Raw genomic sequence first — 25,777 nt, forward strand, 5'->3', positions numbered from 1 at the left:
GCACACATGCTCTACAACCATCTACTAAATTCCAGTTCCTATAATTCTTACCAATATTTACAGTCCTGATAAGAAGTTCAAATGTAATGTGAGTTCTCTCACTTTCCCACTTATATACTTGAAAAGATCTTTGAGTTGTCATTTACCATATTCTTCTTCCCTTCTGTCTAAAAGAGTAGGTTAATTCTTCTTTTACTGAATGCTATACTTTGGCAGTTTACACAATGAATCACTTTGTTTATATATATCTCTCTAAGAAACTTCCACTCAGCCAATAAACTTTGTTTCTTCTTTCTTAAAAAGCAGTCATCTGTACCTGTTTCTTCTTTTTCTGCCAAACATTTTTAAAAATATTTACAACTTACTACCTTTAGTTTCTCACAATCCACTTCTCCCTAATACCATACAGTATATTTCTATAACCAAAATTTAACTGAAACTATCCTATTGAAAGTCAAAAATTAAAAAAAAAAAAAAAGAAAGTCAAAAATTAATTCTAAGCCAGCTTTTCTCTACATGAGAGAAAATTTTCATGGCTTCTCGGTTTCCATGATAGAATTAAACCCTACAGAAAGTTATTTCAATTATTTTCTCAATTCCCTGAAGGACAGCACACGCTAGCACTATTTTCCATAAACTATACACCAGCTCTCACAAGTGTATAATCTCATTCCATATCAAATTCCTTAGTCCAGGCCTGTCTTCCTGATCAAACCCTGATATATTTACAGACTTAAAACTTCTTATTCCACATTCTGCCCTGATTATATAGGTCCTTCTAGTTTTTTCAACAACAAAATCTTATAATCTTCCATTTTTTTCTATTCCTAACCCCTTTATTCACAAAAGACCACTTGAGGCATTAGAACCAAAAATGTAAGTAATTCACAGGAATCTGTTTATCTGAAACAACTAAAATGTTTACTAACAACTAAATTATTTTTAACACTCCATTTTTATTATAAGTAAAAACATATCAATAAAATTAAATACAAAACGAAATGAATAAAAAAATTACCTTTGCTTAAGGTGTATAGTGTACGGCTTCTCATCTGTTGTAATAATATAGGATATCTGTTCCTAGAGAATCCAGAACAACTGAGATGAAGATCAATGTAATAGCAGCAAAACAATTTTACATCAATAAATTCCTCCAATCTCTAAAATGTCTTGATGAAAATGTCAACAGTATATCAAAAATTATAATATGTATTTATTACATATGTATATATGTATTTATTATATAATCCATTCTTACTATTTCCACAAAAATAAGCCTAACCTAAGGATTTATAAAGGATTAGAAATCTATATATAATTGAATTTTAAGTTCTTCTGTAATTAGAGACCACATGTTATGCTATAATGTCCCTTTAGGTAGCATCTTTAGGATAATAAGGTATCCTATGTATCAGCAAAGCTTATCCTATCAGGCACAAAAGACATTTAACTGTTTTCTTAAAATGTATCACCTGCTTCCTGTATTTTTAAATAAAAGATTCTTGAACAAAATTTGGTATTGTTTTTGACTCTACCATTACTACCCTCAAGTTAAAACATGGATAACAGTAAGTTGTAATATCACTAAGTTACTGAACCTGAGTATTTTATCCAGCCAAAGAGAATATATAAAAATCAAGAATTAGAGCATCGCTAAAAAGAAAACTTATTTAAAATATATTACAACCAAAATGACACAAATACCAAAACACTGAAAAAGATAAGCCTTCCAGGATCTGTGACTGTCAGCCCTGCCAACCCACAAAAACCCCAAAAGGGGCAGCAGAGAGAGAGCCTGGTAGTTTGGGGTCCCTGCAACTCCAACAAACAGACTGGGGGTAAACATCTCGTCTGCCTGCAGGCCCTGCCCATCAAAGAAAATTTCTCTGGGGACAACACAGGGACAGCACCCTGCAGGGCACGGAGACTGCAGTTCTGACAAACATCTGGTTTGACTCAATTCAAGTCCAAGGAAGACCTAGACTGGCCCCTTAATAACACAGGGACCAAACATTGCCCACAAAAGGCAAAGAGAGCCATTACAGACAATTGGACCAAAGGCAAACACGTCTCAATCACAACATTAGGACACATGTAACACAAATAAGAAAACAGTTACATAACAAGGGAAATCTCATAAGGCTATCAACTGACTTATCACCAGAAACTGCAGGCTGAAAGAGACTGGCATGATATATTCAAAGTGTTAAAAGGAAGAAAATCTGCAGCCAAGAATAATCTATCCATCAAGGATATTACACAGAAGGAGAGACCAAGAGTTTCCCAGATGAACAAATGTTAAAGGAATCCATCACGACTAAATCAGCCTTAAAAGAAATGGTAAAGAAAATACTTTGCCTGGAAAGGAAAAGACCAAAGCAAGAGTAAGGAGACGCACAGGTGGCTCAGTGGTTAAACAACTGCCTTTGGTGAGCCCAGAGTCCCGGGACAGAGTCCTGAATTGGGCTTCCTGCATGGAGCCTGCTTCTCCCTCTGCTTATGTCTCTGCCTCTCTCTTTCTCTCTGTGTATCCATCATGAATAAATAAATACAATCTGAACAAAAAACAAAAAGCAAAAACAAAAGCAAGATTAGGAAAAGTAGGAAAGAAAAAAATTTCACAGGTACATATAAACATAATAAAAGTAGTAGATCGATCACTTCTAAAACCAATGAGAAAATTAAAACACAAAAGCAGTAAAACCAGTCAAAAGACTAAAAATTAAAAAAAGATTCATAACATAAAAAGATGTAAATTATAACATCATATACCTAAAATGTGGGGTGAAGGAATAAAAAATTCTGTGCTTTCATGTGTTCAAACTCAAGCAACTATCAACTTCATACAGAACTCCAATAAATATAGGATGTTATATATGAACCTAATGATAACAACAACACATCAAATATTTGTAATAGATATGCAAAAAATAGAAATCCAAGCATTTCACTAAAGACAGCCATCAAACAACAGAAGAGAGCAAGAGAAGAACAGAACAGAGAAGAATTACAAAAAAATCTAGAAAACAAGACACAAAATGGCATCAAGTACTTAACTATCAATAATTACTTTGAATGTAAATGAACTCCAATCAAAAGGCACAGGGTAACAGAATGGATTAAAAGGCAAGATGTATATACCGCCTATAAGACACTCACTTCACATGTAAAGACACATGCAGATTCAAAGTGAAGGGATGGGAAAACATTTATCATGCATGCAAATGGAAGTGAAAAGAAAGCTAGGGCAGCAATAATTATAGCAGACAAAATAGATTTTAAAACAAAGACTGTAACAAGAGACAAAGGACACTACATAATAATAAAATGAACAGTCCAACAAGGAGATGTGACAATTGTAAATATTTATGTACCAAACATGGGAGTACCAAAATGCTTACATAAAGCAACTATTAACATACATTAAGAAATCAATAATAATAATAATACAGTAATAGTAGGGTACTTTAACACTCCAATTGTGGGGCACCTGGGTGGCTCACTGGTTGAGTGTCTGCCTTCGGCTCAGGTCCTGATCCCAGGGTCCTGGGATTGAGTTTCGCATTGGGCTCCCTACAGGGAGCCTGCTTCTCCCTCTGCCCATGTCTCTGCCTCTCTTTGTGTCTCTCTCATAAAAAAATAAATAAAATCTTTTTAATAAATTAAAAATAAAAAAAACCATTTGCATCAATTGATATATCACCCAAACACAAAATCAGTAAGGAAACAGTGGTTTTGAATGACACATAAGACAAGATGGAAGTAACAGATATATTCAGAATGTTCCATCCAAAAAAGAGAAGAAGGGACACCTGGGTGGCTCAGCGGTTGAGCGTCTGCCTTTGGCTCAGGGCATGATTCCCATCCCGGGATCGAGTCCCATATCGGGTTCCCTACGTGGAGCCTGCTTCTCCTTCTGCCTGTGTCTCTGCCTCTCTGTGTCTCTCATGAATAAATAAATAAAATCTTTAAAAAAAAAAAAAAAGAGAGAGAGAGAGAGAAGAATACTCAATCCTTTTAAGTACAATTGAAATATTCTCCAGAAACTGGAGGGTATTATGCTGAGTGAAGTAAGTCAATCGGAGAAGGACAAACAGTGTATGTTCTCATTCATTTGGGTAATATAAATAATAGTGAAAGGGAATATAAAGGAAGGGAGAAGAAATGTGTGGGAAATATCAGGAAGGGAGACAGAACATAAAGACTCCTAACTCCGGAAAATGAACTAGGGGTGGTGGAAGGGGAGGAGGGCGGGAGGTGGGGGTGAATGGGTGACGGGCACTGAGGGGGACACTTGACGGGATGAGCACTGGGTGTTATTCTGTATGTTGGTAAATTGAACACCAATAAAAATTAATTTATTTAAAAAAAAGAAATATTCTCCAGAAAAGATGTTAGGCTATAAAATAGGTTTCAACAATTTCAAAAAGACTGATATCATATCATGCATCATTTCTCACCACAATGCTATGAAACTAGAAATCAACTGCAAGAAAAAATCTAGAAAGAACATAAATACATGGAGGTTAAACAACATACTACTAAGCAATGAATGGATCAACCAATAAATCAAAGGGGAAATAAAAAAAATATATGGAGACAAATGAAAATGAAAACACAGCAGTCCAAAATCTTTGGAATGCAGCAAAAACTGTTCAAAAAGGAAAGATTTTAGCAATACAGGCCTACCTTAAGAAGTAAGAAAAATTTCCAATTAACAACCTAACTTTATATCTAAAGGAGCTAGAAAAAGAATGATTCTCTTATTGTTTGACAATAGGCCCCAAAATAACAGAAAGAAGGAAATAATAGAGATTAGAGCAGAAATAAATGAAATAGAAATTTAAAAAACAACAAACAGATCAGTGAAACCAGGAGCTAGTTCTTTAAAAACACAAACAAAATTGATAAACCTTTAGCCAGAATCAAGAAAAAGGAACACTGAAATAAAATCAGAAATGAAAGAGGAGAAATAACAACCAACACCACCGAGATACAGAAAAATATTATGAAAAATTTTATGCCAACGAATTGGACAACTTAGAAGAAATGGATAAATTTTTTTTAAGATTTTATTTATTTATTCATGAAATGGATACATTTCTAAAAACAACCAAATCAAAAAAAAAAAAAAAAAAAAACTCCCAACAAATAAAATTCCAGGACCAGATGACTTCACAGGTGAATTCTAGCAAACATTTAAAATTAATAGCTATTCTTCTGAAACTACTCCAAAAAGTAAAGAGGAAGGAAATGTTCCAAATTCATTCTGGGGCCAGCACTACCCTAATAACAATACCAGAAAAAGTCACTACAAAAAAAGAAAACTACAGGCCAATATCTCTGATGAACATACATATAAAAATCCTCAACAAAATATTAGCAAGACAAATCCAACAATACATTTAAAAAATCACTCATTACAATCATGTGGAATTTATTTCTGGGTTACAAGGGTGGTTTAATATTCCAAATCCACCAACATAGTATATTACATTGAAAATAGAAAGGATAAAAAAAAAAAAGAAAAGAAAGAAAATAGAAAGGATAAATACTATATCATCGTTTAAATAAATGCAAAAAAATGTATTTGACAAAGTACAACAGTCATTCATAATAAAACCCCCAACACAGAAGGTTTACAGGGAACATGCCTCAACATAATAATGAAAAATTAAACATTAACAGCTAACATCATACTCAATGATGAAAAATTGAGAGCTTTTCCCCCAAATTCAGAAACAAGACCAGGATGTCCACTCTTACTACTTTTATTCAACATAGTACTGGAGGTCCTAGCCACAGCAATAAGAAAAGGAAAAGGAATAAAAGGCATTAAAATTGATAAGGAATAAGTAAAACTTTATTTGCAGATGACATGATACCATAGAGAGAAAACCCTAAAGACTATCAAAATATATCAAAATACTACTAGAATAGATAAATGAATTCAGTAGAGTTGCAGGATACAAAACAAAGTACAGAAATCTGTTTCATTTCTAAACACTAATAATAAAGTAGCAGAAGGAGAAATTAAGAAAACAATCCCATTTACAATTATACCTAAATAATAAAATATATAGAAATATAAACTTAACTAAAGAGGTGAAAGACCTGTACTCCGAAAACTATAAAGCAGTGATGAAAAAAATTAAAATAATAGAGACAAATGGAACAATACTCCATGCTCATGAATTGGGAGAATCGATAATGTTAATATTACTATCCAAAGTAATCTATAGATTTAATGCAACACCAGCATTTTTTTTCACAATAATCCTAAAATTTGTATAGAACCACAAAAGACTCTGAATAGCCATAGCAATCTTGAAAAAGAAAAGGAAAGCTGGAGGCATCACAATCCCAGTTTTTAAACTCTACTACAAAGCCGTAGTAATTAAAACAGCATAGTACTGGCACAAATATACACACATAGATCAACAAAACAGAATAGAGAGCACAGAAATAAGCCTACAACTGTAGGGTCAATTAATCTTTCACAAGCAGGAAAGAATATGCAATGCAAAAAAGACAGTCTCTTCAACATTGGTGCTAAGAAAACTGGACAGCCATATGCAAAAAATGAGACTGGACCACTATCTTACACCATATACAAAAATAGACTCAAAATGGATTAAAGACCTAAATACGATGAGACCTGAATACATAAAACTTCTAGAAGAAAACACAGGCACTAGTCTCTTTGACATCAACTATAGAAACATTTTTCTATATAGGTCTCCTCTGGCAAAAGAAACAAAAGCAAAATTAAACTAGTGGGACTATAACAAAATAAAAAGCTTCTGCACAGCAAAAGGAACAATCAACAAAACAAAAAGACAACCCACAAGTGGGAGGAGATATTTGCAAATGGTATATCCAATAAGGGGTTAATATCCAAAATGTATAAAGAACTTAACACAACACCAAAAAAACTCAAATAATCCAATTTAAAAACGGGCACTAGACATGAACACACATCTCTCCAAAGAAGACATACAGATGGACAACAGTTGCATGAAAAGATGCTCAACATCACTCACCATCAGAAAATGCAAATCAAAACCACAATGAGATACCAGCTCAGACCAGTCAGAATGGCTAAAATAAAAAACACAAGAAACAACAAGTGTTGGCAAGTAGGTAGAAAAAAAGAACCCCATGCACTGTTGGTAAGAATGCAAACTTGTACAGCCACTGTGGAAAACAGAATGGAGGTTCCTCAAAAAATTAAGAATGGAATAACCATATGATCCAGTTTCACTACTAGGTATTTATCCAAAGAATACAAAAACACTAATTTGAAAAGATATATATGCCCCTATATTTGTTGCAGCATTATTTGTAGTAGCCAAGATATGGAAGGAACCCAAGTGCCCATTGATAGATGAATGGATAAAGATGATGTGATACATATACACAATAGAACATTACTCAGCCATAAAAAAGAATGAAGTCTTGTAATTTGCAATAACATGAATGGATGTAGAAGGTATAAGGCAAAGTGAAATAAGTCAGAGAAAGACAAATACTATATGATTTCATTCATATATGGAATTAAAGAAACAAAACAAAGAAAAAGAGACAAACAAAAAGCAGACCCTTAAATACAGAGAACAAACCACTGATTTTCAGAGAGGAGGTGGATGGGAGGGTAGGTGAAACAGGAAGGGTTGATTAAGAGTATACTTACCATGATGAGCAATGAGAATCACTATATTGTATACTTGAAGCTAATATAACACTGCATGTTAATTATACTGGAATTAAATAAATAAAGAGAATAAAAACAAGAATTCAAAAAGATGTATATACCTTATGTTTACTGCAGGACTATTTATAGTAGTCAAGATATGGAAGCAATGTAAGTGTCCATTGATAAATGAATAGGTAAAGAAAATGTGCTGTACACACACACACACACATCCTAGAATATAGGATGAAATCTTGTCATTTGTGACAACATGCATAGACTGTGAGGGCATTATGCTAAGTGAAATAAATCAGACTGACAAAGACAGAGACCATATGACTTCACTCATATGAGGAATCTAAAAAACAAGTGAATAAACAAACAAAAGGCAGAACTGGACCTGTAAATACAAAGAACAGACTGATGGTTGCCAGAGGGAAGAGGGTTTAAGGGATAAGCAAACTGCTTGAAGGAGAGTAGAAGATAGAGGCTTTCATTTTTATGGAATAAGTCATGAAAATAAAAGGTATAGGAAGGGAATATGGCCAATGATATTGTAATAGTGTTGTATGGTGACAGATAGTAGTTATACTTGTGGTGAGCATAGCATCATTTATAGAGATGTTGAATTACTATGTTGTACACCCAAAACTAATGTAACATTGTGTGTCAACTACACTTAAAATTAAAATATATTTTTATTTATTTATTTATGATAGTCACAGAGAGAGAGAGAGAGAGGCAGAGACACAGGCAGAGGGAGAAGCAGGCTCCATGCACCGGGAGCCTGACGTGGGATTCGATCCCGGGTCTCCAGGATCGCGCCCTGGGCCAAAGGCAGGCGCCAAACCGCTGCGCCACCCAGGGATCCCCAAAATTAAAATATTTTTTAAAAAGAGATTGTCCTTAACCATTTTGGGGAAAATTATTCTCTTCATCTGAATCATCTAGTTATTACTCAGATAAGAATTATCTTCTACATCATTTTTTATTTGAACTTTTAAAACTCTTACCATAAGCAATGACAAATGTTAGACAAAACACAACATTCTGATCTACATATTTGCTTTTACTATAAAAACTTTAAATTCAATGTCAGTAGTAATATTGCATACTTATATTCATTCTATAATGGGGTTGATATATTTAATTGCTATTTATTAAAATAAAAATTTCATATGATATTGTGAAAAATATTGCTTACATTTTCTACTTCTGAATTACCACTTGTATTTGCTTGGATTTTTTCTGGAACTACAATTTGTAGAAAAGAACTTTGAGAACCTGAAGAAAGAAAAAAGGCAATAAGTATGTCTTATATGTGACTAAGTATTTGTTCAAGTTCTTTTGTAGAACTCACTTATGTACATATGAGTCATCACTATGTACTCCTACAAAAATCTTGAAAACACTTACTTTAAAAACAGACAAGATAGTTATGAAAGCCCAAAAAAAGGACTGCACATGGGGACAGGGGCATAGTATTAAACTTACACAGAATTTGCTGCTCCTGAGGAAAACAGAACAGATCAAAAAATAATCAAAGATATATTTCAAGAAAATTTTCCTGAAATAAAAGATTTGAAACCATGGACTAGAAAGTACACTGAATTCACGAATAACTGATAATAATTAAAACAGACATATTCTACTAAAGTTATTGGGTATTTAAGATAAAGAATCCTACAGGCTTATGAGAAAAAAGAAAGAAAAAGAAAATCATACTGGGCATTAGGCAGTAAAGCAGGCAAGCTTGAGAATTTTTACATTATCCAACATCAAAAAACTGAAGAACAATGTCTTTATTTTTATAAGTTTTTATTTAAGTTCAAGTTAGTTACCATACATGTTAACATTAGCCTCAGGTGTACAAAAGAGGGATTCATTACTTCCAATCAACACCCTGTGCTCATCGCAGCAAGTACAGACTCCTTAATCCCCATCACCTATTTAACACATGCCCCCTCCCCTCCACCTACCTCCCTTCTGGTAACCATCCTCAGAAAGGATCTGTTTCTTGGGTTTGCCTCTCTTTTCCCCCACTTGGCTCATCTGCTTTGTTTTTTAAATTCCACATGAGTGAAATCGTACGTTATTCATCTTTCTCTGACAGATTTATTTCAGTCAGCATACTACTTACTCTCTAGCTCCATCCATGTTATTGTTAATGACAAGATTTTGTTCTCTTTTTTATGGATGAGTAACATTTCCTTGTTACTTCTTCTTCTCAGATGTTGGGTTAAGGTTAGGGCTTATAGCCAATGTTATGTTTAGGATTAAGGTTGGGGCCAGGATGAGGGTATGTACCTGGTATCCTATTTAGAGAACTCTCAAGAAGGTTCAATTTAAGGTTAGGTTTATGGGTTGGGGGTTAATGTTAGAGTGAAGGTTAGGATTAGGGTTAGATTTTAGAGTAAGTTTAGGGGCTAATAAGGCTAGGGTTAGGATTTAGAGTTAGGGTTAGGGGTTAATAGTTAAGATTGGCATTAGAGGTTAGGGTTAGAGGGCTAGGGGGTTACTGGGTTTATATTAAAGAAGATGTCACTTGAATGATGGTTTATACACAGTGTAGTTTCAGTGTGAAACACAAGGCTCTTTCCTTATGCTTCTACATATACATTTACAAACATATATATATTAATGAAAGAAAATATTACTTGAACAATGTATTATACACAGTGTAGTTTCAATGAGATAAGCACAGGGCTCTTTCCATGCTCCTAACACATGTTTACAAACACTAGTATCTTAATGAAAGAAGGTGTTACATGAAACACATTATATACTCCATGCATTTCATTCAAGTAAGAATAGGTCTATCCCCACATGCTTTTACACATACATTTACAAACACATATACACCAATGAAAAAGATACTACTTGAATGATCGTTTACATACAGTGTAGTCCCAATGAGAAGCATATAGCTATTTCCATATGCATCTATGCATATGTATAGAAACTTTAATAGAAAGCTGATACTTGAAAGATTAATTATATGCAGAGTGGTTTCAGAGTTTTAAGTATATGGATATTCCCATATGCTTCTACACATTCCTATAGAAAAGAAAATGGGGGCCCTGAAACTTCATACCCAGCAAAATTTTCATTCAAATACAGAGGCAAAAGAGATGTATTCACAAGCAAAATCTTAAGGAAACTAGCTCAACGTGCCTGTCACCAAAGCCAGAGAAACTTCTCCAAATGAAGATATCAATAGAGTTAAAGTAAAAGGTTAGTAGTAGGTATTAAATAAATATATAATAAGGCTAAAACAACCATGAGAATTATATTTATTTAGTAGAGAGCAAATGATATAGACATAACAACATATATAATAATGTCAGGCAGTATAAAGAGGAATACCATATGTGCATACTGATTTCCTTAAATTTATTGCAATGTGGTCCAAAAAGAATTGTGATTAAAGTTGAAAATCAAGTGCTAGAAATACAAACATATTATTCAATTGCATAACAGTATAGAAGAACTAAGATTTAAAATAACCAGTCATACAATCAAGGGGCGAACAGGATGTGGGAAGAAGTAGTAAGATACTACATTTTCTAATTATTCACAATGAGGAATCACTATTATTGCCTAAATAACAAATTTATTATGTAAAACCCTATAGATATTCCAAATTGAGAAGAAAGAATTTACACAAATGCATCCAGAAAATAAACCAAATCAGATTTTTTCAGTGACTTTACCAAAACAAAAGTATGAAATCAGAGGAGTATTACATAATTATGAAGCTCTAAGATCAAAAATCCCAGTCTTAGCAACAAGTCTAAGTAGGACGAAATAGCCAACTAAAAGAAAAATTTTCATCTGCTTTCAGCTCAGGTTGTGATCCTGGGGCCCCAGGATCAAGTCCCACATCTGGCTTCCCGCAGGAACCTGCTTCTCTCTCTGCATGTCTCTATGTCTCTCATGAATAAATAAATAAAATCTTTTAAAAAAGAAAAATCTTCATATTGGATCTACAAAATCAAAATCCAATTACTCAGACCTTGTATGGAATATTAAATACTTGCTCTAACCTAATTTTTAAGGACTTAAAATATAACTGTGGTTCACTTCAGGAAAAGATGCATGCTTACAAGACGGCTGGTGGTACCTCAAATTTAGGGTCAAATCTGAGTTTCCCATGGGTCTGTGAATTCTTCCTATCATAATATGCCCAATTATGGAACAGCATGTGGAAACAGATATAATCAATATCTTGTGGAATCCCCACTTGGTCTCCCTGACCCAAAGAATGAGGATTATTACAGTAAGAAGGGTCAAATGGAAATCTCTGAATATCATATGCACCATCACCAAAACATAAACCAAGTCTTTCTAAACCCAGAAGTAGTCCAATCCTAAAAAGAACTGAAATATACAAGAGTAGGGATTCCTATTTTCCTATTTTGTTTAAGTTGTGCAGATGATAAGCAATAATGCAATGAGTTGTCTTAAGTTTACTCAGGCGATGACTGCAATGTTCCAAATATAGTCTGAAGCGAAGGAAAGCAACACAAGCACTGGCACCTGCGTGCAATTCCTGATAGAAAAAGGTGTTTTCTCTATCCCAATAAGCAGAGAATTCTAGGAGCAAGTTTGCATTCTCTCTTGACAATGAGAGTAATGTATGTAACTTCACCGTCCATACTGCCTCAGGTATTTATCATTTTTAGTTCTAACATCTCATTATCTGTGGTAAGCGGAATAATAATTGCTTTCCAAGATGTCCATATCCTAATCCCAGAACCTGTGAATATGTTAGGTTACACAGTAAAGTATATTTAGGGTTGCCAATAAGCTGACTTTAAAATAGGGAATTTATCCTGGATTATCCATGTGGTCTTAATTTAATCACAAGGGTCCTTAAAAGAAGATGAATAGGGCAGAAGAAAGAACTAGAAAGATGGTAGTCCAAACACAACTCAGCCCAATGCTCCTAACTTTGAATTTGAGAGGAAGGGGGCCCAGCCAAAGAATGCGAACAGCCATTAGAATCTGAAAAAGGAAAGGTAAAAGATGATCTACTACAGCCTATGGAAGGAACACAGTACGGCCAAGTCCCCGATTTTAGCTCAACTGAGACCGACTTTACAAACTGTAAGATAATAAATTTGTATTAAGCCACTAAATTTGTGGTAATCTGTTATAATAACAATAACACTAATATGTCATCTAAGAGAAAATTATTCTGGAATTCTGGAATGAAACTGGACCACTACCTCACATCACATACAAATATAAATTCAAAATGGATTAAAAACTTGAATATATAACCTGAAACCATTAAACTCCTACAAGAAAAAATAGGCAGTAAGTTCTCTGATATCAATCTTGGCAATTTTTGGATTAGTCTTTTCAGAGAAGGGCATATAAACTAAAAATAAATAATGGGATTACATAAAACTAAAAAACCTGTGCAGCAAAGGAAACCATCAACAAAATGAAAAGGCAACCTACTGAATGGGAGTAGATGTTTGCAAATCATATATCTGATAAGGGGTTAATATCCAAAATATATAAAGAACTTACACAACTTAATATCTAAAGAAAACCCAAATGAACAACTCAATCAAGAAATGGGCAGAGGACTTAAATACACATTACTCCAAAGAAAACATACAGATGGCCAACTGGCCCAAGAAAAGATGTTTAACGCCTTTAATCATCAGGGAAATGCAACTCAAAACTACAATGAGATATCACTTTATATCTATCAGACCGGTTATCAAAAAAGACAAAAAATACTCAGTGCTGGCAAGGATGTGGAGAAGAGAAAACCCTCATATACTGTTGGTGGGAATGTAAATTAGTGTAGCCACTACAGAAAACAGTATGCAGGTTCTCAAAAAATGAAAAGTAGAGCTATCATGTGATGCAGTAATTCCACTGCTGGATATTTAGCCAAAGAAAACAAAAACACCAATTCAAAAAGATATATGCACCCTTATGTTTACTGCAGCATAATTTATAATAGCTAAGATATGGAAGCAACCAAAGTATCCATCAATAAATGAATGGATAAAGAAAATCTGAGGTATATATATACAAATGTACACAATGGAACATTACTCAGCAATAAAAAAGAATGAAATCTTGCCACTTGTGACAACATAGATGGACCTAAAGGGTAGTATGCTAAGTGAAATGTCAGATGAAGAAAGACAAATATCATACGATTTCACTTATATGCAGAATATATATGCAAAACAATTGAAAACAGGGACTCAAATGAGTACATGTACATATATGTTCAAGGCAGCATTATTCATAATATCCCAAAAGAAGATGCGACCCAAATATCCATCTACAGATGGATGGATAAACAAAATGAAATATATATTTATTCATTTATATTCCACACAAAAGAATATTACTTGGCCTTAAGGAGAAAATTCTGACATGTACTCAACACAGATGAACATTGAGGGAGTTATGCTAAGTGAAATAAACCAGTCGCAAGAAGGAAACTACTCCACAATTCCAGTTATACAAGGCACCTAGTATGGTCAAATCCACAGAGACGTAAAGTAGAATGACAGTTTCCATGAGCTGCAGGGAGAAGGGAATGAGGAGTTAGTGCTTAATGGGTACTGAGTTTCAGCTTGGGAAGATGAAAAAAGTTCTGGAGATGGATAGTGATGATGGCTACACAAGTGAATGTACTGTATGCCATTAAACTGTACACTCAAAAATGGTTAAAATGAGTACCAAGCTGAAATCATAGAGCTGAAAAATATAATAAATTAACTGAAAATTTCAGTAGAGAGGTTCAACAGCAGACTAGACGAAGATTAAAGGAGTTCATCACCACGAGGAGATCTGCCTTATAAGAAATGTTAAAGAGAGCTCTTCATGCTGAAACAAAAGGACACTAATTAATAAGACGAAAACATCTGAAAGTATAAAACTCACTGGTAAAGCTAGAAAAAATCTACAAAAATAAAGAAGCTGAATATAGATATTTTCCTCAATTAGTTTCTATTTAAAGAGCAATAAACTATAAAAATCAGTGAAAAAAAGTTAAAACGGTAAGCTTTAGGTTACGTGTATTTTATCACAATTTGTAAGCTGTTGTATAAAGGGTATAGCACTTCCATTTTGCAAGATAAAAAGGCTCTGGAGATAGATTACGCAATAATGTGTATATACTTAATGCTACTGACCTGTATGTATGCTTAAAAATGGTTAAGACAGCAAGATTGAAAGAAACAAAGTTAATATATAAAAGTCAGTCACTTTCCTGCACGGCAGCAATGAATGAACAAGTAGAGTTTGAAATTTAAAACACAATGTCATTTATATGAGCATCCAGAAATAAATGAAATACTTAGTCTATGTTCAGGGAGAGTACAACTCAATACTGTCAAAATGTCAGCTCTTCTCAACTTGGCTTTATAGATTCAATATAATTGAATTAGTTAATCAGAATCCCATTAACTCATTTATTCTAAAGTTTATATGAAGACGCAGATTAGCAAATTCAATACTGAAGGAAAAGAATAAATTGAAGACTGCCACTGACTAAATGACTTCCTATAAAGCTACAGTAATCAAGAAAGTGTGGTATCGGTGAAAGAACAAACAGATCAATCAAACAGAATAAAGAGCCCCCCCCCAAATCTACATAAATATAGTCAACTGATTTTTGATAAAAGAGCAAAGGCAATACAATGGAGCAGATGGTCCTTTCAACAAATGGCATTAGGATAATTCCCACATGCCAAAAAAAAAAAAAAAAGAATCTGACACAGACTTTACACATTTCACAAAAATCAACTCAAAATGGATCATAGACCTAATGCAAATTATGATTAGGTATGGTGACAATTTTTTAGATAAAACATAATGCATGAAAAAACAAAATTATAAACTTCTGTGCTGCAAAAGACAATGTCGAGAATAAGAAGACAAGTCACAAGCCTCAGACTAGCAGAAAATACCTTCTAAAGGTATATCTGATAAAAGACTGTTCACCCAAAATGTACAAAGAACTCTAAAAGTCAAGTAAGATACCAAGCCATGAAAAGACATGTAGGAACCTTAAATATATATTTCTGAGTGTAAGAAGCCAATCTGAATAGGCTACATAATGAATGATTCCACCTACACAGAATTCTGGGAAAGGCAAAACTAAAGAGACAGAAAAAAGTCAGAGTTGTTGGGAGTTAGGCCAGAGGGAGGGATGAATAGGGTGAGCAAGAGGATTTTTAGGGCACTGACATTACTCTATACACTATAATAGTGGATACATGTCATGATACATTTGTCAAATCCAAAGAATGTACAGAGGCAGAAGGAATCCTAAGGTAAACTATGGACTCTGGGTGATAATCATGTGTCACTGTGGGATCACTGATTTTAACAAATGTACTAAATGTAACAAATGTGTGGGTTGTCAAAGGCAGAGGCTGTGCATGTGTGGGGATGGGGTGTATGGGAAATCTCTATACCTTCCTCTTCATTTTGCTATGAACCTAAAACACTCTAAGAAATATAGCTTATTTATTTTTTAAAAAATAATTAAGATGATAAATTTTATTTTATGTGTATTTTAATACAATTTAAAATTTAAAAACAAAGGCACTTTATTAAAAACAACTCATGAGTAAAATATTCAAAGTTCAAGATTCCAGGAATTCTTAATACAGCACATTTTGAAAAGGTCATTGATATGTCTTAGACTCCATATTGCAACTAACTTTTACCCCTTGTCAAGTATTGATGCAGTATTCAAAGAATACTGGTAATTATCTGAAAAGGCTATTAAAATACTCCTCCCCTGGGGCGCCTGGATGGCTTACTCAGTTAAGCACCTGTCTTTGGCTCAGGTCATGATCCTGGGAATCCCAGGATCCAGCTTCACATCAAGCTCTCTGCTCAACAGGGAGCTGCTTCTCCCTCTCCCTCTGGCTGCCCCTCTGCCTACTTGTGTGCTCTCATTCTGTGAAATAAATAAAATCTTACAAAAAAACAAACAAACAACGACAAAAAAAAAAAAAAACCTCCTCCCTTTTCCAACTATATAAGCTGGATTTTCTTCATATACTTCAAAGAAAACATAGCAACAGATCCAATGCAGAAATAGATATGAGAATCTAGCTGCCATCTATTAAGCTGGACTTTAAAGAGATTTACAAAAATCTAAAATTGTGCCAGTGTTCTACACTTTTTGTTTCAGAAAATAGTTTTTATTTTTTAAATGTGTTGACTTATGTTAACAGGTAACAGATCTGTTACTGTCGTTTTTAAATGAATAAAAATTCTTAAATTTCTATGTTAATTTCCAATATGACAAATAATAACAGAAACAAAACACAAGCAAAAGCTCTTTGAGAATTTCTGTAATTGGTAATGTGTAAAGAAAAATTTCCAAAAAGCCTGCAAACCACTGCATTAAAATAGTGTTATGGCGAAGATCTGTGTCCCTACATAATTTCATGCTGAAGTCCTAACCCCAGTGTGACGGTATTTAGAAGTGGTACCTTTGAGAGGTCATTAGGACTAGGGATGGCGGTGAAGGTGGCTCTCTCAGGATGGGATTAGCACCACTCTAAGAAGAAACACCAGAGAGCCTGCTTTCTCCACACACAAAGAAAAGGCCACTGGAGTGGCCTCAGCAAGACAGCAATGGTCTCTTAGCCAGGAAGAAACCCCTGACCCCATCAGACCCCTACCCTGACGGCATCCTGGGCTCAGACGTGCTGTCTGCAGAACTGCCAGAAAATACATTTCTGCTGTTTAAGCCACCCAGTTGAAGGTATTTTGTTACAGCAGCTCAAGGTCACTAATACAGCATGTAACATAGCAAAAAGACTGTTAACAACCCAAAAGCCTATTAATAGAAAGAACTGGCTAAATTAAATTGTGGTGCCTCCAAACAGATGGAGAAAGAAGACACTCCACGTGCTACCACTGTCACAGGATGGTCAGATTCAGAACAGTGTACCTAAAATGTCGCTTTGCCTCTAAACCACCCCTAGAATATTTTTAAATTCTGAGGCTTCTTTGTACTGTTCTCTGTATCTGGCCATCATGTATCTCTGTCACTGGCAGCACCGCAGACACTTTTTGTTTTGTTTTGTTTTGTTTGTCCCCCCCCCCCCCCCCCCCCCCACTGCAGGACAAAGGATTCCCGTAGGAATGCCAGATAAGTCACGTTGGAACGAATGGTGAGGAGAGTGTGGCTTTTGTCTTCTTTTCGTTCAGATGTTGGGTGGAGGTCAAGAAGATTCTGGAGTGCTTCCGAGAGCGAGAAACGTCGAGACACTTTTGTGAAGTGCATGGAAAACCCACAAGGAAGGCTACCCACTCCTCAGATTCAGAGAAGGAGGTCTGTCCTTGAGCTCACGCAATCACCTTCCCTCTAGGGACTCACCCATCCCCACGCCCCCTCCCCCTCCAAGGCCGGGCTTCCAGGCCCCAGGGGAGACCGTAGCGGAGCTGGGGCCGCCCTGTGACTGAAGCAGGTGCTCCTTCAAAGAAGGAAAAGGAAACCCTTCCTCTGCCCCTACCAGTGTTAACAAGGTCTCCGCGGCCTTACCGGCTCCCAATGCCAGCAAGTCGCCGAGCCCAGCAAGTAGCAGCATGAGGCGGAGCATGGTGTGGCTTCTTGGGCTCCGAGAATGGACTGAGGCGGCGGCGGTTGGGAGCGCTCGAGGCGCGCAGTGGCCGCAGCCCAGCCGCACGCGCTTGCGGGGCGGTGATCTCGCGAGGCCACGGCGCCCAGGCTCGCGCCGAGGGCGGGGGCAGCGTGGCTAGCGAACGACGCCTGCAGGGTGCGCTCACCTGGCCGCCACCCGCAAGCGCGCGCGGGCCGGCAATCTCGCGAGGCCGTGGCGCACAGGGGCACGCCGGGGAGGCAGCGCGCTGACGCGAGTGGCTCACGGGATGCTCCCACCTGATCCCTAGCTTGCTTGAGTCCCGCGTGGCCTACCCAAGAGCCGGCAGCTCCCGGGCGGGGGCGGGGTATCGAGGCGGCCCTGAGGGCCCCCCCCCCCCCCAATGTTTCGCTAGCTTCGTGGTGATGGACCTAAAAGAACTGACGCGTTTATCGTAGGCTGTTTTGTAGCAAATGCTTCCAGATGTTTTGAAGGACGAACGTGCAAAGTTTATGAATTTAAAACTGTATACACGCACTCCTATTTACTGAAGCTGGGTTTCCAAAATTAAAAAATTAGCCAGATGTGCGAAAAAGATTCCAAGAAAAGGAAAAGTGAGTCGATCTTGCTGTCTTCCAAGAGTCCGCTGGCATTTCTGCTCATACCCACTGCTCAGGTGCACTGTGTGATCCGGATGGTTCTTCACAAGCCCTTGGCTGGAATTCAGGTACCATTCTCTCGTTCAGAAACTTATCAGCACAGTGAATATTCACTTATTCGTATAATGAATGAGATGGAGAAGATTGTTACCCAGAGTCCCAGTATGTATGTTCCAGTGGAAAAATTTAAATCTCGAGCCCAGGCTGCTACCTATCTTCTCCTGCGCCAATTACTTCGGCCCCTGAGGCGCCTGGTCTTTACTAAAAAAACATTGCCTGAGTCCCTGGGACGAAAGGGCTTCCAGCTCAGCCTCACCTCTAGTCTCCACCTGTACTCACTATCTTTTAATTCTTTTGAAATCCCAAAGATGAAATTAATCATAGTAATTAACAGAGACACACCAACTAAAAGGCTGGTTGGGAACACAGAAAAGCTCACAGGGAATCACCACATCTAAACTAACAATTGAGACGCGGTTTTACCCATGCATAGGATTTCAACAGGACCATAAGCCTATAAAGGATTCGCATGAGCAAAAACAAGGCAAAAATCTACACGCAGCTTGTATCCCAACAGAACAGCCAGTTCTAGACTAACACTGCTTCTAGGGAGTAGTTGAGCCAAAAGCTGGTTTCATCTTGCTTCAGATTTAGAAAAACAATCAGAGTTAAGTACCTTTAATTAGTGTTAAGTATTTTGAATGAAATCCTGGTTTATTTATTGTTTCTCTTCAACCTTTTCTGTTTAAATCTTTAAGAGAGCAGACTTTATATTATTCTTGTGTATATCGTTCTCTCCGTAACAGTAGACATCCCATCCAGAACTTATATAACACAGTGCCTAGTGATACCTGTAAGACGGTAGAGTTTCAGTAAACATCTATGGAATTTAATAAAATCTGATTTGTGCTTAGAAAACCTGGACTGGGATCCCTGGGTGGCGCAGCGGTTTGGCGCCTGCCTTTGGCCCAGGGCGCGATCCTGGAGACCCGGGATCGAATCCCACGTCGGGCTCCATGCATGGAGCCTGCTTCTCCCTCTGCCTATGTCTCTGCCTCTCTCTCTCTCTCTCTCTCTCTCTCTCTCTCTCTCTCTCTCTGTGACTATCATAAATAAATAAAAATTAAAAAAAAAAAAGAAAGAAAAGAAAACCTGGACTGTGCTTAACTATATGGTTAGAGACCCAGGCATCTGCTTGAGAGAAATGGAAAATGCAATATCCTGAACAAGGTAATTTGTGAACATATAGTCAAACAGTGATATCAAAGTTACAGATAATTTACTTATTAAAATGTCTTTAGCAGATGGCAAAGAAGCCCTTTAATATTTGAAAATTTTGAAGTGACATCTATGGCCAAGACATGTTACAATTTTTAACAGCTATCCAGAATAAACCAAGGACAAACCTAAACGAAAATCTTATAAAACATGTGAAAAAAAAAAATAAAAGTAAAAGTTCAGACTGATCAAAGTCTTTTAGAAACACTTTCTAAATATTCAAAAATCCAAGGATTTATCTAATTCTGAGAAAAATTTTAAGTTATATAGTTAAATATTACCAACATTTCAGTGATATGAATTACAGTTGCAAAAATTGAGCTATATATATGAGAAAAAGAAACAAATATTTTAGTCTTATATGAATTCATTTGGAGATTTAAACTGAAATGAAGAATCTTCATTTGGGATTGTTTATACCTTTTTTTAAATAAACAAACATTAAAGATTGTGTTTAATTCAGTAATGAGGAAAGTGGTGAGGTATTATAGCCAGTTCAAAGGAGAATCCAAAAATCAGGAATATCGAAATAAATGTGCTGTTGGAGGCAAAACAGGGAGGGATGTCAGCTGAACCTTTGCTTGCAGAATTTTCATGTCTATGGATAAGAATTACTTTGCACTGCTATCAGTTATCTACAGTGATAAAACTGTTTTACTGTTGTAGAATAGTTCCTATAGAATCCTATAGACAGGAAAGGTGAGTTCTCTTCTAAACTCCAGACAATGCATACACTGAAGTACAAATTTTCCCCTATTTTTCTATATCGTCCTTTATATGGATTGCTTGGCCCTCCACCCACATCCTATATATTATCTTTAATATATACTAGATTGTCAATGTATTCTTCAAAGAACTGAAAGACCTGTCTTCTTCAAAAATAATCTGTTTTCCTTTAATAACAAAAACAATACTGTGCACAATTTAGCAGAAGCCTGAAAATTAGTGAGATAATATCTGCAAAAGTTTAACTAGTAGTTTTATCTAAAATTAGTATGATGTTTAAATTAATAAGGTTATAAATAGCTGGATATTTAGGAAGTTACTGGGCAACACAAAACAGAATTTCAAGTCTTTTATTTATTGCAAATGTTATATTTGTATATGTATATATACACAAACCAAGATTTTTTGAAAAACTAATGAAATTCAATTAATAAACCTATTATTAAATTCTATTATGAAAGGTTACGAAAATTTTTTGAGTGTTTAAAATTTTACCATCCATATCATTTTTTCCAAAGTAAAAATTCATTTTTTACACAGCTGGAACAGTAACTCCTACACACCTCACTAGCTTTTTTGCATTTATCTAAGAAAAACTTTTTCTAACTTCTTTTCTCCAGGCTAATTTCTTTGAAAACATTAGTGTCAATGGAGACATGATCCAGCACACTTCAGTAAATGTAAACATTCTAAATTATATTAATAGCAAGCTTTGAAGTTTCAGATTTTAAACTTAAAGTGCTCATGAAATTCTCAAGTGGTTTTATGATATCTCAATTTGATTGAAGATATTATAAAAGCTCCTGCTTTATTACAGCCATGTATCAACAGCATATCTGATTAGTTCTATTAAATACTCCGTACCTTAAAGTTTAATTTATTTAAAATAATGCTATTGTAAAAGAATGCCATGCTTTAACATGATTCATAATAGAAATTCTATTATTAAATTAATTTTTCTAATATTCATTATCCATAGATAGATCCATAGACTCTATTATCCCTAGAATCCATAGAATCATTTATCCATAGAATGATCATAAAAATGGAAGACAAAACTGTGTGTGAATACACACATACACTTTTAGTATACTTTGTACATTCAAAATAAGATCATGATATCTAAATTGTGGGTTTTGCGCATTCTTCTGAAGACAATATTCCTTTATTTGTGTAGTGAATGAGATAGACAAGATTCTAGCATATGATGATTAATAAGTCCGTGCAAGATGAAAAATATTAGATATTACTGACAGCTAATTAGTTTTTAAGGTATTAGATTATCACATGTTCAACCAGAAACTACATTAATGGCAACTAAGGTCAAATTTCAGAATTACATTTAAGTACTTAATGACAAAACTTAAGAATCATTACAATACCATGTTTAAAATAACATAATCCATGTTCGGTGCATTAACTTCACAGAATGACTGAATAAGACTTATTCAGTAATGGAAATGGAAATGTTATTCTAATTTCCCTGGCTTTATTGCATGTCTTATATTTCTCAATTCCCACTACTCAATTTCTGTTTTTTTTTTTTGTGTTAGTAAAGTTTGTTTTATGGTATTTTGTTTTCATTCATAGTTGCAGCAGGAAGAAAGGATTTTCAAGAAAATATCAAGAAAAAAAGATTAGCTCAGTTCCCTGAAGATGTCTGCAAAAGTAAAGGTAAAAAAAAAAAAAAATTCAAGTGAGGGAACTATATAAAGGAGGTGCAGGTGCAGGACGAGCAGGAATTAAATTTCCCTGAGATGATACTTTCGGTTGTGGTGGAGGTGGCCTGTGAGGGGAAAAAAGACAGTTAATCATGTGTTTCGACTGAATAAAATAATACTACATCATTACAAGCCCAACAACAGCATCCTTAACACTGCTGACAATTCTTGTTTTTTGTTTTGTTTTGTTTTTGTTTTTGTTTTTTTGCTGACAATTCTTAAGAGTACACTGTATTCGGAGATTATTATTCATCTTATATGCATGGTTAAAGGATGCAATTAAGACTCTAAAATGGATTTACTACATAAAGTAATGCTATTCTATAATCAAAAATATTGTATGACAGTTCTGATTTATACATTTGTAAAAGGAATAGCAAATGAAATTAAAAAGATAAATTGTACAAGACAAGTGAGGTCACTAGCTCCCTGTTTACATAAATAAAGCTGAAATTCGAACTCAATTCAAAATACAAACATCCACTCTGAGAATTAAACCTGGTATAACTTCTTTTTTTTTGTTTGTTTTGTTTTGTTTTAAACCTGGTATAACTTCTATACCTATCCTTAACCTCTATATTCTTCCTTACCCTCTGCATCCAATTCTAGTATTCCTCTACTCCAGTAGCATACCAGAATATTACCTGGTGAATATCTGTCTCATAATTTATCCCTCTCTTGATGAGCAGCTGGATTTCAGTGCACTCTGATTACATATTAAAGATTATACCAAGAGGACACTCCTCAGTGTTGTGATACAATTGTAATTTGAAGGACTTTAGGGGTGGGAGGGGTAAGATGCATTTTATATATTGCAAAATAGCATAGCCAGTGATCCTACTTGCTGATTTTAAGCCCAGCCATTGAGAACTGAAATATTTCAGTGCTTGTGTTTTTCAGTTTTAGAACCGCCACAGTTTTTCAGTTTCAGTTCAGAAATTGTGAACTATATTTCAGTTCAGTTTTAGAACTGCCACATGATTCTCTTATTAGAATTTATAGTTCCGTGCTGAAATTCTCAAACTTAACTACTAATTCCGTGACATAATCATTACAGTCATTTTAAAGTCTGTGTCTGATAATGGTACTCACTGATTACCCTCTGAGTATGTTTCTATGGTATATGGCTTTTCTTGTTTTAGTCACATATTCTTTTCTTATAGGTCTGCTCTTTTGACAGGGGAACCAAACATAAAAAATTGTAGAAATAAATTGAGGATCTAGTTTACCCTTACCACTGGGTCCCAACACAAAGCCTGGGATGATCGCCAGGGTACCTTTTCTTTGCCTGGGTTCCAGTTTCTGTTCCCTCAGCCCTGTGAATCTGTTACAAGCTCTCCTCAGCTTCCTGTCCTCTCAGTTCTCACATTCAGAATTGGCAGACATGTCCAGGACAGAAAAGTGTCTCCCGAAAGCTGGGATTACCTCTGGACTGCCTTCTTTTCCTGGGCCCCACACTTCCTCCTCACTTCCTTGGTAGTTCTCTCATGCTTTCAAACACATTTTTTCTTACATTGTCTAGCTTTTCTAGCTATTCCTAATAGGACTAACCCATCTGGTTTGCCAATGCTGGGTATTTTAAAGGCCCTTACTTTTGAATCTTAGGTACATTCAAAGGCTGCAGCACCATTTGCTTATTTTGCTCAGGCTTCTTCAAAATTGCATGTTGACACCGCACTAATATGACAAAACTAACAAAGAGTTCTTAAAAGCTTTTCTAAAAATTGTGTTCTATCTAAACTACTGGCAATAAATACCTTGTGCTAAATTAAATACAAGAGTAAATCTTAAGACATTAACCCTGGGTTTTATTCTGGTTAAGTAATCTAAGTGAATTCACTTCAGACCTTGAGGGGAACTGCTGAGGCTGCTTGGCTGCATAAGTTGGTACTGGAAATCTGTTTGCATAGATAGGCTACAAAGGAAAAAACAGTTATTACCACAATGCGCTCATAAGTATGTGTTCTATACAGTTTATTTTCTATATGAAAGTAATCAATATATTTAAAATCAATGAATAGATGACTTACAATGCTGACATTTAAAAATATTTTGCTTATTCAACAACTTTGCCACTGAATGTGGGATACATTTTTTTAAAAGATTTATTTATTTACTTGAGAGAGAGAGAGAGAGAGAGATGTGCAGGGTGTGAGGTGCAGAGGGAGAGGGAGAGGGAGAGCGAGAATCCCATGCAGATTCCATGCTGAACACAGAGCCTGGCATGGGGCTCAATCCCAGGACCCTGAGGTCATGATCTGAGCTGAAACCATGAGCTGAAACCAAGAGCCAGACACTCAACTGACTGAGCTACCCAGGCACCTCTATCAACGTATTTTAAATAAAAATCTTCCAAAAATGTATCGCCAAACTTGTTTGGTACCTAACTGGCATTGTAAATACTGCTAAATTATAACCCTTAATTTTGGGATTCATGATAGTCCTTCCTTGACAAGATAGATGGAATGAAGTTTTACAATACAGCAAGAGTCTATAACAAATAAGAGTATACAGATAAGCCTCAAATAAGAAAGTAAAAGTAAGAATACCACATACCACATTATATTAGGAACAGTTAGGGAAGGTCAGATGGAATTACTAAATCACCAATGATGTGATCTTGACAAAATGTTGTCCACTACTGCTCATAAGTATGTGTTTAGTAGAAACATAAGTAGAAAACTACTGCTGTTTTCTAAAGTTCTGTGAGTAGCAGAATATGCAGTGTGGTGGCTTGGTCGGTTAAGGATCAGACTCTTGATTTCAGCTCAGGTCATGATTTTAGGGTGGTGAAATTGTTAGATTAAGCTCTAGGCATGGAGCCTGCTTAAGATTCTTTCTCTGCCCCTCCCCCTGCTTGCACACTCTCTTTCTCTCTCTCAGGAAAAAAAGAATATGCACAGCGTTGGGAAAATAGCTTAACATTCTCTGGGTCCTGCTGTGGAACAGGTAGTCTATTTTTTTGCCCCAAAGAATGATTTGCTTATACTTTGTAAATGGAGAAGGTACTCAAGAAAGTGTCTCATTCCCTTTCCACCAACCCATCAAAGCAGTACTTTATTTAAAAGGATAGTTAAACTCCACTTCTTG

General features: G+C 35.6%; 2 protein-coding genes across 2 annotated transcripts in view; both read right to left on the reverse strand.

The window, feature by feature from the left end:
• The window catches only part of LOC112916313 (disintegrin and metalloproteinase domain-containing protein 32), a 161,718-nt gene extending 152,747 nt beyond the window's left edge, over positions 1–8,971 (reverse strand). Inside the window, exons 1-2 of the mRNA XM_072763476.1 lie at positions 8,898–8,971; positions 1,019–1,080 (exon numbers count right to left, since the gene is read on the reverse strand). The gene's annotated coding sequence lies outside the window, so the exon portion shown is untranslated. The remainder of the gene's footprint in view (positions 1–1,018; positions 1,081–8,897) is intronic.
• A 12,331-nt stretch (positions 8,972–21,302) lies between these two features.
• The window catches only part of ADAM9 (ADAM metallopeptidase domain 9), a 127,721-nt gene continuing 123,246 nt past the window's right edge, over positions 21,303–25,777 (reverse strand). The window contains exons 21-22 of the mRNA XM_025993635.2: positions 24,535–24,602; positions 21,303–22,752 (exon numbers count right to left, since the gene is read on the reverse strand). Of these exons, the coding sequence (XP_025849420.2) occupies positions 22,659–22,752; positions 24,535–24,602 (162 nt within the window). The 3' untranslated portion in view covers positions 21,303–22,658. The remainder of the gene's footprint in view (positions 22,753–24,534; positions 24,603–25,777) is intronic.

The sequence above is a fragment of the Vulpes vulpes genome, chromosome 7 (assembly GCF_048418805.1).
Source record: "Vulpes vulpes isolate BD-2025 chromosome 7, VulVul3, whole genome shotgun sequence".
In the NCBI taxonomy this organism is placed as follows: Eukaryota; Metazoa; Chordata; class Mammalia; order Carnivora; family Canidae; genus Vulpes; species Vulpes vulpes.